At 53.6% G+C, this 18,195-nt stretch overlaps 9 protein-coding genes across 9 annotated transcripts; 6 read left to right on the top strand and 3 right to left on the bottom strand.

Annotated features, from left to right (window-relative positions):
- Positions 1 to 158: 158 nt before the first annotated feature.
- On the top strand, positions 159 to 2,703 carry RHO25_000975 (uncharacterized protein; the record flags this gene model as incomplete). The annotated part of the gene is made up of 8 exons (XM_023593583.2): positions 159 to 358; positions 418 to 762; positions 811 to 886; positions 949 to 1,068; positions 1,230 to 1,425; positions 1,750 to 2,006; positions 2,059 to 2,225; positions 2,280 to 2,703. 8 exons carry the CDS (start codon positions 159 to 161, stop codon positions 2,701 to 2,703), a joined length of 1,785 nt encoding a protein of 594 aa, XP_023458562.2.
- Positions 2,704 to 3,629: 926 nt separating this feature from the next.
- Positions 3,630 to 4,222, top strand: RHO25_000974 (uncharacterized protein; the record flags this gene model as incomplete). The annotated part of the gene is made up of 3 exons (XM_023593581.2): positions 3,630 to 3,654; positions 3,849 to 4,039; positions 4,103 to 4,222. 3 exons carry the CDS (start codon positions 3,630 to 3,632, stop codon positions 4,220 to 4,222), a joined length of 336 nt encoding a protein of 111 aa, XP_023458560.1.
- Positions 4,223 to 5,258: 1,036 nt separating this feature from the next.
- RHO25_000973 (uncharacterized protein) lies at positions 5,259 to 5,549 on the top strand (the record flags this gene model as incomplete). The annotated part of the gene is made up of 1 exon (XM_023593580.2): positions 5,259 to 5,549. The coding sequence occupies one exon, from the start codon at positions 5,259 to 5,261 to the stop codon at positions 5,547 to 5,549; it is 291 nt and encodes a 96-aa protein (XP_023458421.1).
- Positions 5,550 to 5,691: 142 nt separating this feature from the next.
- On the bottom strand, positions 5,692 to 8,510 carry RHO25_000972 (uncharacterized protein; the record flags this gene model as incomplete). Its single annotated transcript, XM_023593579.2, has 4 exons — positions 5,692 to 5,837; positions 5,894 to 6,671; positions 6,722 to 7,066; positions 7,119 to 8,510. 4 exons carry the CDS (start codon positions 8,508 to 8,510, stop codon positions 5,692 to 5,694), a joined length of 2,661 nt encoding a protein of 886 aa, XP_023458422.1.
- Positions 8,511 to 9,337: 827 nt separating this feature from the next.
- RHO25_000971 (uncharacterized protein) lies at positions 9,338 to 10,523 on the top strand (the record flags this gene model as incomplete). Its single annotated transcript, XM_023593578.2, has 2 exons — positions 9,338 to 10,064; positions 10,144 to 10,523. The coding sequence occupies 2 exons, from the start codon at positions 9,338 to 9,340 to the stop codon at positions 10,521 to 10,523; spliced, it is 1,107 nt and encodes a 368-aa protein (XP_023458415.1).
- A 1,295-nt stretch (positions 10,524 to 11,818) lies between these two features.
- On the top strand, positions 11,819 to 13,627 carry RHO25_000970 (uncharacterized protein; the record flags this gene model as incomplete). The annotated part of the gene is made up of 6 exons (XM_023593577.2): positions 11,819 to 12,107; positions 12,156 to 12,284; positions 12,341 to 12,716; positions 12,780 to 13,085; positions 13,140 to 13,267; positions 13,326 to 13,627. 6 exons carry the CDS (start codon positions 11,819 to 11,821, stop codon positions 13,625 to 13,627), a joined length of 1,530 nt encoding a protein of 509 aa, XP_023458416.1.
- A 315-nt stretch (positions 13,628 to 13,942) lies between these two features.
- RHO25_000969 (uncharacterized protein) lies at positions 13,943 to 14,648 on the top strand (the record flags this gene model as incomplete). Its single annotated transcript, XM_023593576.2, has 2 exons — positions 13,943 to 14,302; positions 14,367 to 14,648. The coding sequence occupies 2 exons, from the start codon at positions 13,943 to 13,945 to the stop codon at positions 14,646 to 14,648; spliced, it is 642 nt and encodes a 213-aa protein (XP_023458413.1).
- A 412-nt stretch (positions 14,649 to 15,060) lies between these two features.
- Positions 15,061 to 15,391, bottom strand: DPH3 (Diphthamide biosynthesis protein 3; the record flags this gene model as incomplete). Its single annotated transcript, XM_023593575.2, has 2 exons — positions 15,061 to 15,288; positions 15,353 to 15,391. 2 exons carry the CDS (start codon positions 15,389 to 15,391, stop codon positions 15,061 to 15,063), a joined length of 267 nt encoding a protein of 88 aa, XP_023458414.1.
- A 253-nt stretch (positions 15,392 to 15,644) lies between these two features.
- On the bottom strand, positions 15,645 to 17,796 carry RHO25_000967 (uncharacterized protein; the record flags this gene model as incomplete). The annotated part of the gene is made up of 9 exons (XM_023593574.1): positions 15,645 to 15,805; positions 15,858 to 15,923; positions 15,972 to 16,095; positions 16,153 to 16,297; positions 16,351 to 16,473; positions 16,522 to 16,961; positions 17,022 to 17,237; positions 17,384 to 17,502; positions 17,550 to 17,796. 9 exons carry the CDS (start codon positions 17,794 to 17,796, stop codon positions 15,645 to 15,647), a joined length of 1,641 nt encoding a protein of 546 aa, XP_023458419.1.
- Between the last annotated feature and the right edge of the window lie 399 nt (positions 17,797 to 18,195).

Genomic DNA, 18,195 nt, shown 5'->3' with positions numbered 1-18,195 from the left:
CTGCATCTTTCTGGCCGACCGGAAGCGTCGGAAGATTCATCAGCACTCAAGACGCCGTCGAACGTCCGAGTATTTTGTAAGAACATAAATACAGATGCTATCGAAGCCACGATGACGGCATCACATTGCGTTTACATTATTGCTACACAACCGCAAGTATGAGCTTCGAGCTTGCCAAGAAATATACCACTCATCTCATTGTCCAGCCTTCGGATGCTCGACTTCAGCCGCCCGAGAGCTATCTCTTCATCCAAGATGGGTTGATCATATCGTGTGGCGTGTTGTACGCGCTCTGCTACATGTTCTACATGACACGAACAGCTAGAGATAAGACTTGCGCTGGTGCCGTTGAATATTTGTATGGCTTTTCCTAATCCATGTAAACTGAACACGAAGGCTGAGACGACCGCATCACAGGTGCGGCACTATGGCGTATGAGATCTACTACGCGTTTGCCACAACGACGACCACCTTTGAGCGATTGAGCTTCCTGGTCTGGTTCTTGCTCGATGTTAGCTTTGCGACCGTGGCAGTCTTTTCAGCCTATGATCCCAACCGCAGAAAGGTTGTGGCTGGCAGGCTGGTCGGTGGAGTTATCGCAGGCTTGGGTTTCCTTCATGTGCTATGCCAATATTTTCCGGATGAGCGTGAGCAAGTGACGGCATATTGGACCGGACTACTCCTGCAGCTACCCATTGGATGGGGTTCGCTGTATCTGCTTCTGACAAAGCGAGACACCAAGGGCCATTCGCTGGAGATCTGGTGCGTGATTTGGCAAGCTGCACGGAGATCTTTACTGACTTGAAGTAGGGTGACCCGGTTTTTGGGATGTGTAACAGCATATCTGACATTTTTCTGGCGCTATTGGAATGTCCCAGAGAATTGGGTAAGTGCGATTGCTGGAGTAGAAGTCGGACGGACTGATACTAATAGATCAATCCTGTCTAGCCTTACGTGGGGTCATACTTGAGTATAGCAATAATTGCGGTGACAATGATTCCAGAGGTGATTTATCCATTCGTGTATATTCAGGTCCATCTTGATGAAGGCCGGCAGAAACAGAAGGTGGTGTGAAAGAAGGGCCGCGCTGGGGTCGCGACATGGGGAGTCGAGATGCATTGGAACGCTTGTCGTTGAGCTATGCGTCCCTCTTGGCTTAGATGAGATGCGTAATGAGCTTTTCCCTTTAGTTAACGCGCAATGAGATTGGAGATTGAACATGTTCGTAGAAAAAGGTCCCCATCGCGTCCCTGTCAGCCAAAGAGGGCAATCGCGGCGCGGGGGCCGATAAGCTCCGACCTTGTGCTTGGCATTCTGTCGGCCACTCCACGAAATTTGGACGCACCTTTGTGCGCGCTCGACGTCGACCATCTGCCGCCCGCTTTTCACGACTGCCGCAACTAACCACACAGGACTCAACAGAAGGTGAGCAACTCAATGACGCTCCCATTGCTGCTGTCTTCGCCGACGTCGCTGGTTTGGCACACGATATGAAAGAGCAAGGAAACAGGCGCGAACTGGTGGAAGTGGTGGAGACTGGGCATTCGATGCTGGTGAATGCACGAGGAATGGCTACGGAACACTGCTACGCAGTTCTTCCACAGGTCAGCGAGGTTGAATGTCTCGGTCGGCAGCACATGATCGCACACAGCAGGATAGGAACCACCAGTTGCGCAGAGGCGGAGGCAGCGGCATTGTAGCTGTGTGTCACGAGATCACACAGGAAAGGGCTGACACAAGTGAACATAGTCTCGTGCAGTTCGACCACCATGCAGTCCACCACCGCTCCTGCCCAGGCCATGAGCGGCGTCAACATCAGCAAGCGCCGCAAGTTCGTAGCAGATGGAGTCTTCTACGCTGAGCTCAACGAATTCTTTCAACGCGAATTAGCTGAGGAGGGATACTCTGGTGTCGAGGTCCGCGTCACTCCTACTGTGACCGACATCATCATCCGCGCAACACACACCCAGGAGGTTCTTGGAGAGCAGGGTCGCAGAATCCGTGAGGTGAGTATGAGAGCAGTGGAGTCCGCCAACTTTGAATCTGACCAAATTGCAGCTCACCAGCCTGATCACCCACCGCTTCCGCTTCCCACCCGACAGCGTCTCGCTCTACGCCGCCAAGGTCCAGTCCCGTGGTCTCTCTGCTGTTGCTCAGTGCGAGTCGCTCCGCTACAAGCTTCTCAACGGACTGGCTGTCCGACGTGCATGCTATGGTGTCCTCCGGTAAGAACTGCACCTTTTCATTCCCTTTACTATTGCTAATCTGGCCACTCGCAGATTCATCATGGAGTCTGGTGCCAAGGGTTGCGAGGTCGTCGTCTCTGGTAAGCTGCGTGCAGCTCGTGCCAAGTCCATGAAGTTCACCGATGGCTTCATGATCCACTCTGGTCAGCCAGCCAAGGACTTCATCGACTCTGCCACACGTCACGTCCTCCTCCGACAAGGTGTGCTCGGTATCAAGGTCAAGATCATGCGCGCTTCTTCATCGCCCAACGACCCATCTGGCGAGAAGGCCGGCGGCAAGGGTCTGCCAGATTCCGTCACCATCATCGAGCCAAAGGAGGAGCAGCCTATCCTTGCACCTTCGTCGCAAGACTACGGCGCGAAGGCTGCTCAGGCCCAGGCGTACGCCCAGCAGCAGCAAGCGGAGCAGGAAGGCGCTCCTGCAGAAGACGGTGCTGCTCAGCAAGGCGAGTATTAGGGATAATCGCGAGCATCGAGCGTTGTGCATGAAAGTATCGGACGGAAATAGGCGTTGTCATGGGACGGCTGAATTCAGGGCCGTTTGCGCCACAGCTTCGACGACTTCAATGCAATGAATGACATTGTATGATCTGATCACTTCAATTTTGAATGCCTCGCATCTCGTGAAATCGTGTTATCTTCGTGTCACCTTAAGGACGCGTGGAGCCTGCGCTGCTTGTGCAAGCGGTGCAAGGATAAAACGGCCGAGCCAGCTGTCGATGAGGCTGTTGCATCTGTTGCACGATCATGACAAGAACTGGGTCATATTGATAGAAATGACCTCCAGCCTGGGTCCGCAGAATTGCCTCGAGGAGTATCCAAGTACTGTAGGTTGGCTCCAGTTTGCTTGTCTACAGACGACCGAAAGTCATGCCGTCGGCTATCCGGATGCAATCGCAGACTGGTGAGCATGCCGGCCACTGCGGCGTCATCTGGCGCGGCTGCCACGAGACGCAGATCGACTTTCGCTACAAGCTACGTCACACCGTCCAGCTCGTAGTGCAGTATGTGACTGACTTGTGAGTGCAATCTCAGCTGGTACGGCGAGCGGAAACGCAGATGTGGCGGCGGTCCTCCGCCTGACTGGTGAGTCGTGACGGCGAAACATTGTTGTGATGAAAGCGAGAATAACGCTCGCCACAGATTGCTGAGCCACAGCAACCCGACTTATTCCGCGTACAAATTGACTTCAGCTGATTGGCTGCAAAACCTTCGGAGGAGGCTCTGCGCATCATCTACCTGAGCTGCTCTTCACTTTTTTCCCTTCCATCTTCCATCCTCCACTCGACACTTCTATCTCAACCACACCGTACTGCTCACCAGGTCTTCATCCCTCCATCTTCTCATCAGCGACCTACCACATCAACTCATACATCAGACACAATGGGCAAGGACGAGTTCAAGGACGGTATGTTTGCCTTTTTCAAAATCCAGGCGCAAACACTCTCATGGCGACATCAATGGCGGTCGGACGGCCATCGCGTTCCCACCGACTGCTCACGACTGCACCATTTACGAGTGTCGTCGCTCTCGCGCTCCACACCCCTCCTCGACTCCGCTGTCCAGTCAGACCTCCTTTCTAGCAACTAACAAGCTGGACAGGTGACGCCAAGAAGGGTGCCAACCTCTTCAAGACCCGATGCGCGCAATGCCACAACCTCAAGGCGGGTGAGCCAAACAAGATTGGACCCAACCTTCACGGACTTTTCGGCCGTCAAACCGGTCAGGTGGAGGGCTTCTCATACTCAGATGCGAACAAGCAAAAGGGCATCACATGGGAAGAGGGCACACTGGTACGACCGCTCCTCAGCATGCTATGACACGGAAACAGAACTGGAAACTAACACGCTGTGCAGTTTGAGTACCTCGAGAACCCAAAGAAATACATTCCAGGAACGAAGATGGCTTTCGGTGGTTTGAAGAAGGGCAAGGACAGGAACGACCTGATCACTTACTTGCGCGAGGAGACGAAGTAAAGATGGGGCAACGACACAGCAGCCACAAGCAGGTGGCGACGATGACTCCAGCATAATCCGACAACCTGTACCAATACACCACCTTTAGACGCCGGTTTACATGTTGCTACGACACGCGACACGAGTATCTGGCTTGCGGACGAGGATGGTCCATTTTCTGTGCTATACGTATATGCATTCGGCGTTGAGGTCACAAGCGACCTGGTATACCAGCTCTTCTCTCTTCTCTCTCAATCAGACGGCACGGCGCCGGACTTTCCTACGTGTCACAACAGGCGACCGTACACATGCTCTGAAAACTGCTTCGCGCCGGACGCAACGTACTCAACGTGGCTGCCAACTGTCTCCCCCGAGGCTCCGCAAGTCTCGGCAATAGCTCGGCCTCAAGACCGATCCATTGCGTTCCGATGTGTTCCCACATGAGATGTTTGGAGCAAGTTCAGGCACACGACAGCTAAAAGTGCACCGTAAGCAGTAGCGCAATGCCGATCGTCACGAGCTGCTCGATCCGCTCCTTGCGACACCATCGTCAACTTTGGGCCGCAAGTTCGCCGGATCGAATACATATGGCGTTCAGGAAATGCCTGTAATAATGTCACGCGGTCAGCATCTGACGAGCAATATTACGGATTCGTGGGGCCATCAATCGAACACAAGCGTCCGCTAGAGTAGACTGCTCATACTTGCTCACTTGATCACATCCGGCTTCGGCTACACAGGTTCGTATATTTTATGGTCATTGGAAAGATCGTAGTACAATACAGATACTTCATGTAGGGTCAGCATCGATGCCAACCGTGCGTGTCCGTTAGCCCTGTACAATGTAGATTTCGTATCCTGTTGAACCCCGCGAAATGGGGCAGCGTTGCATCTCATGCACGTATCCGCAAGTTGGGATTTCTCACTCTCACGCGTGAAATCCCGCCTTCAAAATTTGGTTAGAACTGGTCATCGCACACAACTTTTAACTTCGAATCGGCTCTTGCATCGTCACACTCGCAATCCACTCCCACGGCAAAGATTGAACGCACCAACAATGTCTGGAGCGGCGCTCGCTGCGAGCTACAGGTCCCCGATCTCTGCTCAGAACTTCTCTCTTGACCTCCCACCGCCTCCACAATCTGGGAGTGTAGACGAGAAAACGTCATATCTCGCAGCACTGCGCACCAATGCCTCAAAGCTGCAAGGCGAAATCAACACCTTCCTGACGCAGAAGATGGAAGAAGACAAGGCCGCTGAAGCAGGAAAGGGCACGGCAAAGAAGAAAGTGGACGAGCAACGTGAAGAGGACATGTATGGCGAGGAGGATCCTGAGAATGACGGATGAGAGCAATCTGGACCTTTCGCGGTACGGGATAGGATATGCTGCACACGATCTCTGTGCGCTTGTTACAGGCCCATCTATATCGCAGGAGCGCATTCTACACAATTTGTCTATCCGGAAAGCTTTATACAACTCGGCTGTCCGATCAGAATCCTACAGCTCGACACAATCCATATCCAACACTGATAATTACGGCGTACGCGAGGATACTGGCAGGTATACCTCTCGTCAAGAAGTGCCTGACTTGCAGGTATCGCTGTCCAGTTTGGGAATCTTCCATCATGATCGCCGCTGAAAACGATGTTAGCAAGGACCTGGCAGTGGAACTTGAGTTGAAGACGACTTACTCATGTTCGGAAAGCCACTTGTGGGCAGGCCCATGGCTGCAGAAGCCATGAGCACGGAGATCATGACCAAAAGATTGGGGTGTGGCGAATCCATTCCAGCACCGACCTCACGCACGAGAGGCAGAATAATGAGAGCCGCAACTGTGTGGCTGATGAAGGTGGCCACGACGGCGATCAGTGCCGCGAAAGCGCAGCAAATACCGTAGAGCGATAAGTGCGAAACCATTCCTGTAATCGATTCGGCAATAGTCCTGAGCAGACCCGAACTGTTGACGGCTTTGCCGAGAGCGAGGCCGCCTGCCGCGAGGATGATGATGGTCCATAAGAAATTGTTAAAGTCCTCTTTGGTCAGGATTCCTGTCCCGAAAAATAGCACGATCGGAATAATGGCAACCACTCCCATGTCTCCAAATATGTGCTCAAGCTGGTGGCTCACGCACCACAGAGCGATCGTCACAAGAGTGACAACCGTGATGAACCATTGAACTCCAGTGAACTTGTCCTTCATAGGACGGATAGGTACGATGGTGGTGCTGCGGCCGGGGCGGAATGTGACCAGCAGCAACAACCAGATGAGTAATATGCTGATGATGCAGACGGGCAGTGCGATGAAGAACCATGTTCCCCACCCGGGCTGCGGCTGCATGTTCTCTAGAGCGATGAGGTTCTGCGGTGAAGCTATTGGTGAAGCCGCACCGCCCATGTTTGAGGCCAAAGCGATTCCGAGAAGAAGAGCCTTGGACATGTCACTATCAGCCGGGAGGTTGCGCAGGATTGGCTATTCACAGTGTTAGTTGTCAACCCTGTCTTTCCACTCGTAGTACTCACCTGAATGATGCTGAAGCATAACACTGGTGCTGCGACATTACTGATCCACATGCTTGCAAACGTGGCCACACCCATGCTGGTTAGCAGAACCGTACTCGGCTTCGTCCCTGCTTTGGACAACACAAAGGTCGCCATCATCTTCGCGATATTATACTTGCTCAGCGCTGCTGCAATTGTGAAGCCTCCCAGCAGCAACATAATGACTGGCGTCCACATCGAAGCGAACACGTACCCAGCTGCTTCTTTGCTTGCGAGTCGGCGATAAGGTTTCACATCTTCCCGCACGACTTGCAGCAGGACGCACAGGAATGGGACGAGGAGTGAGGTGACAAACAGCGGTATAGCCTGGTCTGGAGTCAGTACATTTTACTGCAATATAGCAAGAAGGTCGACTCACCTCTGTTGCCCACAGCAGGCTGACAAAAATCACAAGCGCAAGACAATTCTGCTGCTCTGGTCGATCCATGATGGGCACTGACAGTAGGACTGCAAAGACCGCAATGATCGCACATAGTACCCAGAAAGTTCCCGTAACCAGGAACTTGGGGCATCGGTACTTGCCAATGGGCAAGGTGACCTCCTTAATAGTACCATCGGCGTCATCGCCCTGCAGGCGTGCACGCTTCGGATCATGATCCTGACCAAGCATGGTGTTGCGGATGCCCAGATTGGCTGCTTGCGCCTTTCTCTCGATACCAATCATCTCACGCCAGACGGTGTTGCGTTCCCACACAACATGCTCACGCAAATGCAGGCGGAGTTCCCGGCGAGCCATGTCGACGTCGCCCTTGGTCACGATACCTGCATATGCCTCTTCTATCTTCCTCAGATGCTCACTCAACTGCTCTGTGGTGCTCGGCAAGAATGGGTAAGCAGGCTTGACCTTCTCGTTGATATATGTTCTCTTCAAGTTTCGATCGAGAGTCTTGTCATACTTTTTGAGGACTTTGCTGAACCCAGTCTCATTGAGTTGTATGAATGAGCGTAGCTCGCAAAGCGTCACGTAAAGATTTGTCGTCCTCTTCTTCAGCGTTATGCCCTCGTCATATAGAGCCTGGAGGGCATCGTCACCAAACTCATTGAACGCTGCACTGGGCCTGCGGCGCATCTCCGCCGAAGAGTCACCATCCATATATGCACTCGAGGTGAGGTCCTTCCTTGAAGAGCCTCGGCGACCCTTCACCTTATCGAGCGTGGTGGACCTCTCCAACAAGGTGGACTGACTTCTACCGATCGTGGTCGAGCGGTCTATAGTTGACTGGCTCTTATTGAGAGGGGCTCGCTCATTGTCTTCGTCCTCGCTCTCATCATCCTCGTCATCCTCTGCAATGGGTGTACGCTGACTGCTGCTTACAGTCGAGCTCTTTCTGCGCCTAGTCGGTAAGGTGCGGAAGATGCTCTGCTGGCGTGCGCGTGCCCATAGACTCTGTCTGCGCTCGCCGCCTTGACCGTCGGCCTCTCCAGCAGCATGCTCTGACTCGAACTCTTCAACATCCCGCAGCAGTGCGTCCACCTCGCCCAGGATCTCGAGCTCTTTGAGCTGGTAGAAGCTGCATATCTTCTCCAGCTCATCGTCTAGCTTGCGCTTAAAGACCTTGTCAGGATCATCGCCGGCGCCATTTACGAGCAACGGGGACGATTCGGGATCGGTGGGCTGTGTGGCTCCCTGGCCCGATTGATTCAACTGCTTCTCGAGCTGGTATATTAGCTTTTTGAGGTTGGAGTAGGCGATGTAGTTGGAGGACCAGTCAGGCACCGCATTGAACTGGATACTGTGTGAGAACTTCATATCGTGCTCGATGAGGTCGCAGAGCTTCTGTCTGCGACGGAGGGCTTCGCGAGTCGCGGGACGCAGGAGGTTTCGGGTGGGCACTCGTCGTAGTGCTGAGCTGCGCCGCGTGGGACTCGGCGTGGGAGGGTCGAGGCTGTCGAGCTCGATTGGGGCGGGCGAGTACTGCTCGGCCGTGCTGCTACGATGCCTCCCCGTCCGGTCACTGCTGCTGCGCCATGTCTCCAGGGTGGTGGTGGGGGCGGCGGCGCGGAACGCCGAGTCGACGGCTTGAGCGAGAGGAATGGTGGTGGTGCGTGGTGGATAAGAAACAGAGCGTCATGCGTGATTGGATGCCTACCGCATAATTTTTGGTCGACCACAACCAGGTTGTCGTGGATTGGCGGGCGGTCAGATCTTCAACAGCCAAGCACGGAGGACTACGACTGCCGACATGGATGTTTGCAACGCGTACTGGTCTCGTCGCGCCAAGTGCTGTTGCGATGGCCCAGTGTCCCCGACGCCGACACACGCGCAACAGCAACGATGGCTCTCGTTGCCAAACGGATCCGTCGAGGCTGCTTCCGGAACCGGAGCACACATAGTTCACCATGCCTGGTCGTGTTCGCGTAGGGACGTGGTACTCACGACAGCTCCGAACTCGCAGCAGCAGCAGCGCATCAGTGTACGCACCCTCCTGCTATATCTATACGCAGACTCTCCGAGAGCGTTGCGATTGATATATCGTCCTCCTCAGGCACCCCACGAAAGTCATCACTTATATCACGAGTCCACAATTATCTTGACACCACGCAGTCCAATCAACCATCCTGAAACGAACCAAAACAATGTCAGAAGCCGCTGCCTCGGCGACAAAGTACCACGTTACTCCAGAGGATGCACGATCCTATGTTGAGGGCGTCCTGCAGGCCAACGGCGTGCCCATCGAGAACGCAGCCATCGTCGCAAGATGCCTTGTAGCAGCTGATCTTAGAGGAGTTGATACGCATGGCGTCAATCGCATTCCTTCGTATCTGGCCCGCATTAGGGAAGGTGTGCTCGATGCCAAAGCGCAGCCGACATTGAACGAAGTCACTCCCGTGGTCGCCCAGGTTGATGCCAACAATTCGTTTGGCTTCGTTGCTGCTCATATGGGAATGAGCAAAGCCATTGATATGGCAAAAATCTATGGAATCGGTATGGTGAGCATCAAGCACAGCAATCACTTCGGCATGTCTGCTTGGCTCGTTCAACAAGCCATTGATGCGGATATGATGAGCTTGGTCTTCACCAACAGCTCTCCAGCGTTGCCTGTCTGGGGCGGTAAGACAAAACTCATGGGAGTCAGCCCGATTGCTTGTGGTGCACCAGGCGGCAAGGAGCGGCCTTTCATCCTGGACATGGCCCCATCTGTCGCAGCCCGCGGAAAGATATACAAAGCGAAACGGCGTGGCGAAAAGATTCCGCTCGACTGGGCGTTGGACGCCAATGGCGATCGTACGGACGACCCTACCCAAGCCTTAGAGGGTGTCATGCTTCCTATGGGAGGACCGAAAGGATCCGGTCTCTCGATTAGTACGCTTTCTTGCACTTTCGTTTCTTCTCGCTCTCGCTGACTCGTTGATCCAGTGTACGTCTTACTCGGGATCTCAAGCAATCGCGGCTAACATAAGTTGTAGGATGGACGTCTTTAGTGGTGTTCTGTCAGGATCTGCTTTCGCTGGCCATGTCACCAATCCATACGACCCTAGCAAACCTGCGGACGTCGGGCACTTTCTGGTCGCCATCAAGCCGGACCTGTTCATGACCTTGGACGAATTCCGATCCAGGATGGACTATCTGTATCGGCGAGTGGTTGACTCGGAGAAAATGGCGGGCGTCGATACTATCTACTATCCTGGAGAGCTTGAGATTCTCACAGAAGAGACTCGAAGGCGTACCGGTATTCCCTATGTCGATGCTGAGATCCAGGCACTGAACGCTGAAGCCGAAAAAGTCGGAGCCAAGCCAATACGGATCAGTGACCACATGTAATCCTTTTGATCCGAGAAACGATATTGATGAGTTGAGACAATTCATCACGGGACCACTTTCAGGCTCTTCAATCAATCGCTCGGGATGACCAAAAGGGCAATTCCGACTGGTCTTACCGCCCTCGTCTCGGGCCATAGCGGTGGCACTGGCAAGGGCAATTGGAGCACATTGGACGTAGGAAGGGCTGCGCTTGCCATGCCTGCGGCTCTTGCGGAGTTGTTTATCTCACATGTGGAGTCTCCAATTCCATGGGAGTTGACAGTCCGGACCTTGTCACCTATTATGGCAATGCCCCACCGCAAATGGCACCCCATGGGATTATGCGATGGAACCCCGTGTCGTGTGGAATCTCCACGAGGCGACCTGGCCGTTGCATGAGGTGCCCGCTTGGCCGCTCCTTCAACGCATGCTCACACAATGCATTGTGTACTCGCGAAGTTTTGGTTACCACTGCAAGCGGCAACTGAAGGCCCGCGTGTGCAGAAAGTTCAAGCTTGCCTGCCCGACGTCTCCCGCGCGTGCAGCCGTGTGGTATTACATGTGCCACGGAAAAGCCGCACACATTCTACGCACTGGGACGAAGCTTTCATATCGGTACATCTTCGACTGCTTGGCTGCGACTACGGCAACGCTATGCGACTTGGCTGTCATACGGCCCCTCGTCTTCCGTTGCTCATTCGTTACGAACAGCTTCAGTCCCACTAGGTCTCGAACGCCAGTGAAGCTAATGGAGCTTCGCCCACGTTGCTCGCGCACAGCTATCCCGCATCGACCCCATACACACTCTGCCGAGTACAGTGCTTCCCCAGTACAGCAGGGTTCACATTGGAAAACTTTCATGGTGGAGAGGTCGCGTAGTGAAATGCGAGAAGTGCCAAGTAGGCCGTCGTCCTGTGCGCGGGTGTGCTCCGATGAAAGGCTCAGCTCACGAGGTCGCACGTCGTTTATAAGTTCGGACAAGTGCCCCAAGCAACGCCGCATCCTTGGTTTTCTTAGCAGCTCCTGCTTGTTTCTCTTCTCTGCTTCTCCCGCACTGCCTCAGGCACAAAAAGCAGAGCTCAAGACATTCTAAGCTTCGGCCAAGATGTTCCTCCGTCGAAACGATCAGGAAGCTCCCAGTGAGGTACTGAATTGGCGATTATGGTATGGCGTGTTCGGTGAGTGGTAAATCGCAGCGCAGAAGTCGTGCAAATATTGACATGGATATCAGTCTTTGGACTTATGGGAGCCGCTCGTGGCGTAGACGAGGCAAGACTCCGAACCGACTGCTGGCGTCCTTCCATCCCTAAATCACGATGCAGGGCCTCATCGGCACCACTTCCACGCTGCCTAGCTTCTCCTCGAAATTTCATCTCAAAGACCCAAGCTTGAGCGAAACTGAACAAGCGAGCCGTCTGGGCAACATTACCTCTATGCTTCAGCTTGGATCGATCGGAGGAGCACTCATCGCGTTTTACATTACAGACAAGATTGGTCGTATATGGGCAACTCGCCAACTGTGCTTGCTTTGGGTCATCGGCATCGCGATATTTCTGTCCGCTGGAACCACCGGATCTATTGGCCAGATCTACGCTGGCCGCTTCAGTAAGAGGATCGAAATCATGTTACAGGCCGATCTAACGTCTTTCACAGTTGCTGGACTCGGAGTAGGGCAGAGCTGTGTCGTTGCTCCGACGTATTTAGCGGAAATTTCTCCACGTTTCACGAGAGGACTCTGTGTTTGTATGTTTAGTGGCAGTGTGTACTTGGGGATCATGTTAGGTTCGAAGTCCCCGTCGCGTTGGAGCCAACGCAACGTTTGCTGACTCCGACCAAAGGATATTTTGCCGTCTGGGGCAGCTCGCTCCACATCTCGGGAGAAAGCCAGCTGCAGTGGATCATGCCCAACATGCTTCACATCTACTTCGCCTCTATCATCGGGTTTTCCTCGCTCTTTGCCGTGGAGTCCCCAAGATGGCTGATGAAGGTCGGGAAGTATGAGCAGGCAACAAAGAATCTTTCCACCCTTCGTAACCTTCCGAGCGATCACTGGTACGTCCAGGCCGAGATCATCGATGTCAGGGATCAGCTTGAACGGGAGAAGGAAGCGACCCTGGGCACAAAATGGTACGGCATTATCCGCGAGCTCGTCTCCTCTAGTGCCAACAGATACCGCCTTTTCCTCTCGGTTTTCTCGCAGCTACTCAGTCAATGGTAAGTGAGATACGAATGGCAACTGTCCCTTGTGAGAGAAGGACTGACCGGACTTCACCACAGGAGTGGAGCATCCTCCATCACGATCTACGCTCCTGAGTTCTTCGCCCTCGTTGGTCAGACGGGTCAGAACCAGAAGCTCTTTGCAACAGCCATTTTTGGAGTTGTCAAGTTCATATCCGCCTTGTCTTGCGCACTTTTCTTGATTGACTACATTGGACGCAAGCGGTCTCTCATGATCGGAATCTCACTGCAATTTGTTGCGATGCTGTATATGGCCATCTTCCTCATGATAGACCAGCAGGTGGACGACCTCGAAGAGCAGAGCCAGAGTCAAAAGAATGCCGCAACAGGAGCTCTGGTCATGATGTACGTGGATTTCCCGCGGCACTCCGCGTCATTCGCTGACCTATTTTCTCACAGCTATCTTTCCGGGTTCGGCTGGGCAATGGGCTGGAATTGCATCCAGTACCTCATCAATTCCGAAATCTACCCCCTACGGCTCCGCGCCATCGGTGGATCGTTCGCTATGACATTCCACTTTGTCAACCGTCAGTGTTTCCGATTCGTACAGCTTTTGATGTTGCCTGCCTTGCTGACCCGTCGCAGAGTACGGCAATTCCAAAGCAGTACCAGAAATGTTCATCGGCATGACGCATGGTGGGACCATGTTATTCTTCGCCACAGTGACAATCATTGGGTTGGTCTGGGCATGGTTTTTCTTGCCCGAGCTTGCAGGCAAGTCACTGGAAGCCTGCGATGCCGTATTCAACCTGCCATGGTACCTCATTGGAAGGAAGGGCAAAGAGCTCACGGCGGGCGCGGGTGGTGTCGTGGAGAACTTGCACGAGAAGGCGGTGCTGGAGGCAGATCAGGTGGAAAACATCCAAGATGCCGATCGCAAGGCATGAGATGGTGTTGGCGCTCTGATGGTAGATCTCTTGATACGACGATACGAATGACATATGAGAAACTTGCTTCCGGGTGATGTCTGTGCACAAGTGCCATGTGGTGAAGCCAGAGTGCTGGCAGCAAGGGTTCTGTGGGGAGAGCTGCAATGGAGTGCGAAGCTCACGCTAGACTAGTTACCGTCATCGCGTGCACAAGCTTGCAACACCTTGACTGCTGCAGCAAACCATCTCACATCACATCTGTTGACGGACAACACACATCTCTCCCCCTTGATCGCTGCGCAGAATCAACCTCCGTGGTCACCTGTCTTCACCATGTCCGCACCGCCCACGACACGCCTGCTGCGCCAATGCCTCCGCCGCACCTCGAAAGCGGTTGCGCAGCCCACTCCCCACCGACAGATGCACCGCCAGGCCCTCCGCCAAACGATACGTCCCGTCACCTTGTCGCATCCGCGATGGCTCTCGATCACATCTACCGCTCGCGCTGGCATCATGCCTGAGACAGAAGACCCCAAGCCGCCGAATGATGAAGCTGTAGAACCCGGCAGCCTGCACGCCGCACAGCTCACCGACGAGGAGTATCAGCGGCTGTCTGATCTGCAGATGGATGCCGTACATGAGAAGGCAGAGGCTATGCAGGAGTCGCGGGAAGACGTTGAAGTGGAGTACTCTGTAGGTTTCGACCACACAGCGAGCTACATTGACTTGCACATCTGATCAGCTAACACACTGCCAGGCCGGTGTGCTGAACATTGTGTTCCCACCCAATGGCACCTATGTTCTCAACAAGCAGCCGCCGAATAAGCAGATTTGGCTGTCATCGCCTCTGTCCGGCCCCAAGCGCTTCGACTGGGTGGTATCGGGGGAGAGCATGCATCAGAAAGAGGGCGGAGGTCATGGAGATTGGGTGTACCTGCGCGACGGCACGAGGCTCAATGCTTTGTTGAGCAAGGAGCTCGGATTGGGTATTGATCACAGCGAGGAAGATATGGCTCCCAGCAAGGATGCAACAGAATAGACGGCTGGACAGAGGGCTGCCAGATGCAATTGGCCGTCAACGCCATTTTGAATGACTACATCCTGTTCTCACATTCGTGTTCTCTGTACCACCCTCCGGCTGTGCTCATGAACCTGCGCGCCGCTGTCTTGGACTGTATCAACCACGCCTCTCGACTATCCTCCCCTGATGCGCTTGTGGCATGCATCCACCTCCACGCTCTGCTCACAGACTTGCTGACGCGGCGCGGATCTGGTTCGCTGCCTTAAATCGCTGGTGTTTGATGTGTACGACTTCTCCGGGTCTGGCTCTTCCCCTGCTAGCAAAGCATGTGCCTCAGCGCTCTGTCTAGCATAGGTCGGCATGCACAGGTCGGCTTCCTCCTCGCATGTGCATTATCTCTTCGTATCTTCCCAATGACGCGGAGCTCCGTTCAAGCCGCCGCTGCAACCTGCTGAGGAGCAGTCTGCGGCTTCTGCTGCTCGCCACCATCTGGCTTTGGTAAATCCTCGAGGTCGAAGATGACGCGGATCTGCAGGCTACAACTCGGGCACACTGCGATCTCTTCCCCATCGCGAAGATCATCAATGTTGATTTCGAAGCGGTCGCCGCAGGGACATGGGTAGTGGTATATCTGTAAAGTCTCGTCGAATGTCATGTCCTGCAATCGTCGTCAGTCACTTCCTCGTCGTGGCGTACAAAGTGGGAAGGTGTTGATCGCCGACCTCGATTTCGATCTCGTCATATATGTTCTCGTCCGCCATGGTGTTCTAAGACCAGCAATTGAAGACAAGATTGCTCAAAACTGAGAGTCACAAGTGCGAGTCGCAGTGTGAACCAGAAGTTTTGGCGGGGACAGATCTGCAGCGGGGCCAAGACCGAGACCCTGCAGGCCTGCCTCGAACTCTCTTCGACATCAAACACAGCACGCGAACATTACTCATCGAGGTTGGAACAATCGCACAAGACGTTTACGATTCAAGCTACAATCACCCAGAATTTACAATGCTTGATCTATCAATGAGCGAAACGGAAATCCAAACGCTTGTTGCCTTCATCTTTCGTGGTTGACAAGTAATTCTCCTTTTCCTCCTTGGACATGGCGTCCCAGATCTTGGCTCGCCTCTGATTGACGACCACATAGAAGACTTTTGTGAACAGAAACAGGCAGATATTGTCTGGGAAGTTGGTCAGCTCAAGCCTTGTGCGCCAAAGTCGCGTGCTACTCACATGCAACGATCGCCAGGAGCACTTTATTGCCAGTGTAATATTGCGGAGCATCTGGCGTACGATATACTGGTCACAAGTCAGCCCCCATCCTTCCACCAGGCTCTCAGGACTTACTGTTGTTGCCGATGATATTGCTAGTCTGGACCATCATGTTATACAATGCCGAGGCAACGGTACGTGTTCTCACAGAGCCAGCATTTCTCGAAGTGACAGCGACAATCATTGCGTGGGCGTACGGCTGATACTTCGTTAGTGGAGAGAACTGCATCGATACGCCACAGCAGTTGCTACTCACCATAGCGTACAGCAGGACGGAAAGGATCCATGCTACCCAGGGTGATCGATCGGCTGGCAACACTTCTAGTGCAATCAGGAGCGGGAGCGCCCAAATTTGACTGATTGTGGCAAGCAAAAAGCGTTCATTGAGCTTTTCACTCAACCTATTGCGAGTTAGTGCTACCTGAGCGAAAGTCTTTCGTGGCGGCCCACATACCAGGTCAAGACCAGAAGATTAATTATGAAGATCACATATGCCGGAATCGTCAGCAGATTCGTCTCGAAGGTACCAAATCCCACGCTCTTTAGTTGAAGAGTCAAGTACGATGTTATTGGCGTGCTAATGTCTCGTCAGCCTGGTTCAACGCCCATCGCCGCGGATACGCACTTGGGAATGGTCCAGCTTAGACCAAGCAAGTAAATAGGCCACATGTGATAGTCCTGGAGACACTTCCAGAGCATGCGGATGCTCAATCCTTCGCGGTTGTGCATATCGCCTTTACTGGGATCGTCTCGCAATATCCGGTTGACCATAATCTTCTCCTCGCGCTCGTCGAACCAACCGTCCTTGCCACGGAACCAGGAAGCTGTCTGCGTCGGCGACGGAGGAAGGTAGAAGTATGAGAGCATGCCAATGAGGCCGGTGAGAGTTCCTTCCAAAGCAAAGAGCCATCTCCAGCCGGCCATTCCATTGATGCCTCGCATGTGAAGGATACCATACGCCAGGAAAGCTGAAACAATGCTTGTCGATTGGTAAGCGGTCCAGAAAAACGAAAGTCTGATCGGGAGTTCCTTCCCAGTGTAAAAGTATGAGAGGTATAGTATTACCTGGAACGTGCAGGCGATGTTAGCAAGTACTTCTCCAGAGGCAGGTCGAGCTGTCCATACATCTGGAATGAAACCGCCCTCGATCAGTCCGAGCAACGAGCGAGTCGCCCAGAAGGAGCTCCTGCCACTTAGGAAAGCCTGCATGCACGCTACAAGACTCCAGGACACCATCTGGATAGGTATCCAATTGTCTGGTCCTAATTTCTTCGATATTAGCTGCGATGGCAGCTCGGCGAACAGGAAAGAGACGTAGAAGATTGTCTGTCCTGTGTTATACTGTTACAAGTCAGCATTTGACTCAATTGACACTTCACCGAAGCTGGAGCCCAGTGGCCGCGTCGAATGAATGATGGCTTCCACTTCAGGCCAACCGTTTGGCTCTGATCCTGCGACAAGGGTCTTCCCTCGCGCACGAGACTCACGTCGTTTGTGGACATTCCAAGATCCTCCAAAAGGTTGTCACTGAGCGTTTGCGATATATTGCCACGATCAAGCTGCAGGGCGAAGAACATCAAGCAAGCCCAAGTACAAATTCGCGCATCTCCCTCATGTCAGCGGGTACCAGATGAAGTTTGGCAAAGCCCTTACCGATCTTCCGTACAACTCGTTTCTCCTCCTTCTGTTCCCACGCGAACTTTGGATCATAGCGATGAGCGCCCTCATACTCGGCAATGGGTTTGTAAAAGTCCTCCAAGCTTTCCGTCTCGAAAGTCCTTCCCTCCACACGCTTGAACAGGGCTGAATCCGCAATGCTGACGTCCGGCAACACCTTTGGTTTGGCGTGATGGTCGGGGGAAGCACTTCTCGGCGAGCTATCATGTGAGGGGAGGCCCATCGTGGCTTAGGCTCAATGATGGCCAAGTTTTTGCAAGGGAATGAGATTCACCTACTGGTGTACTGCCAAACAACGCGGTGCCCAGAAGATCTTAAGCATGCTCAAGCACTTTGCCACTACGCTACAACATGCCCACTACGTATGTCCAGGCCGTGGGATGGCAAGGATCGTTGCGTCCGTTCGTGGGCTGCCCGGCACGTTGGGAGAAAAATTCGTCCTCGTCGCGATAAGTGCAAGCAGCGATGGCCCACCATACAGCGACGCATCGTGCGTGTCATCTATGCGGGAAAACAACAGACCTGAGGCTGTTGACTGGGCCGGTAAGAGTCCAGTGAGAGAGTCCACATCGGGTGATTGGTTTGGCGAATCACAAGCCGAGCACGCCATTTCAAGCGGGAG

Source organism: Cercospora beticola, chromosome 1 (genome assembly GCF_033473495.1).
Source record: "Cercospora beticola chromosome 1, complete sequence".
In the NCBI taxonomy this organism is placed as follows: Eukaryota; Fungi; Ascomycota; class Dothideomycetes; order Mycosphaerellales; family Mycosphaerellaceae; genus Cercospora; species Cercospora beticola.
Note: the sequence above shows the minus strand (reverse complement) of the source record. Positions and strands in the feature narration are given on the sequence as shown.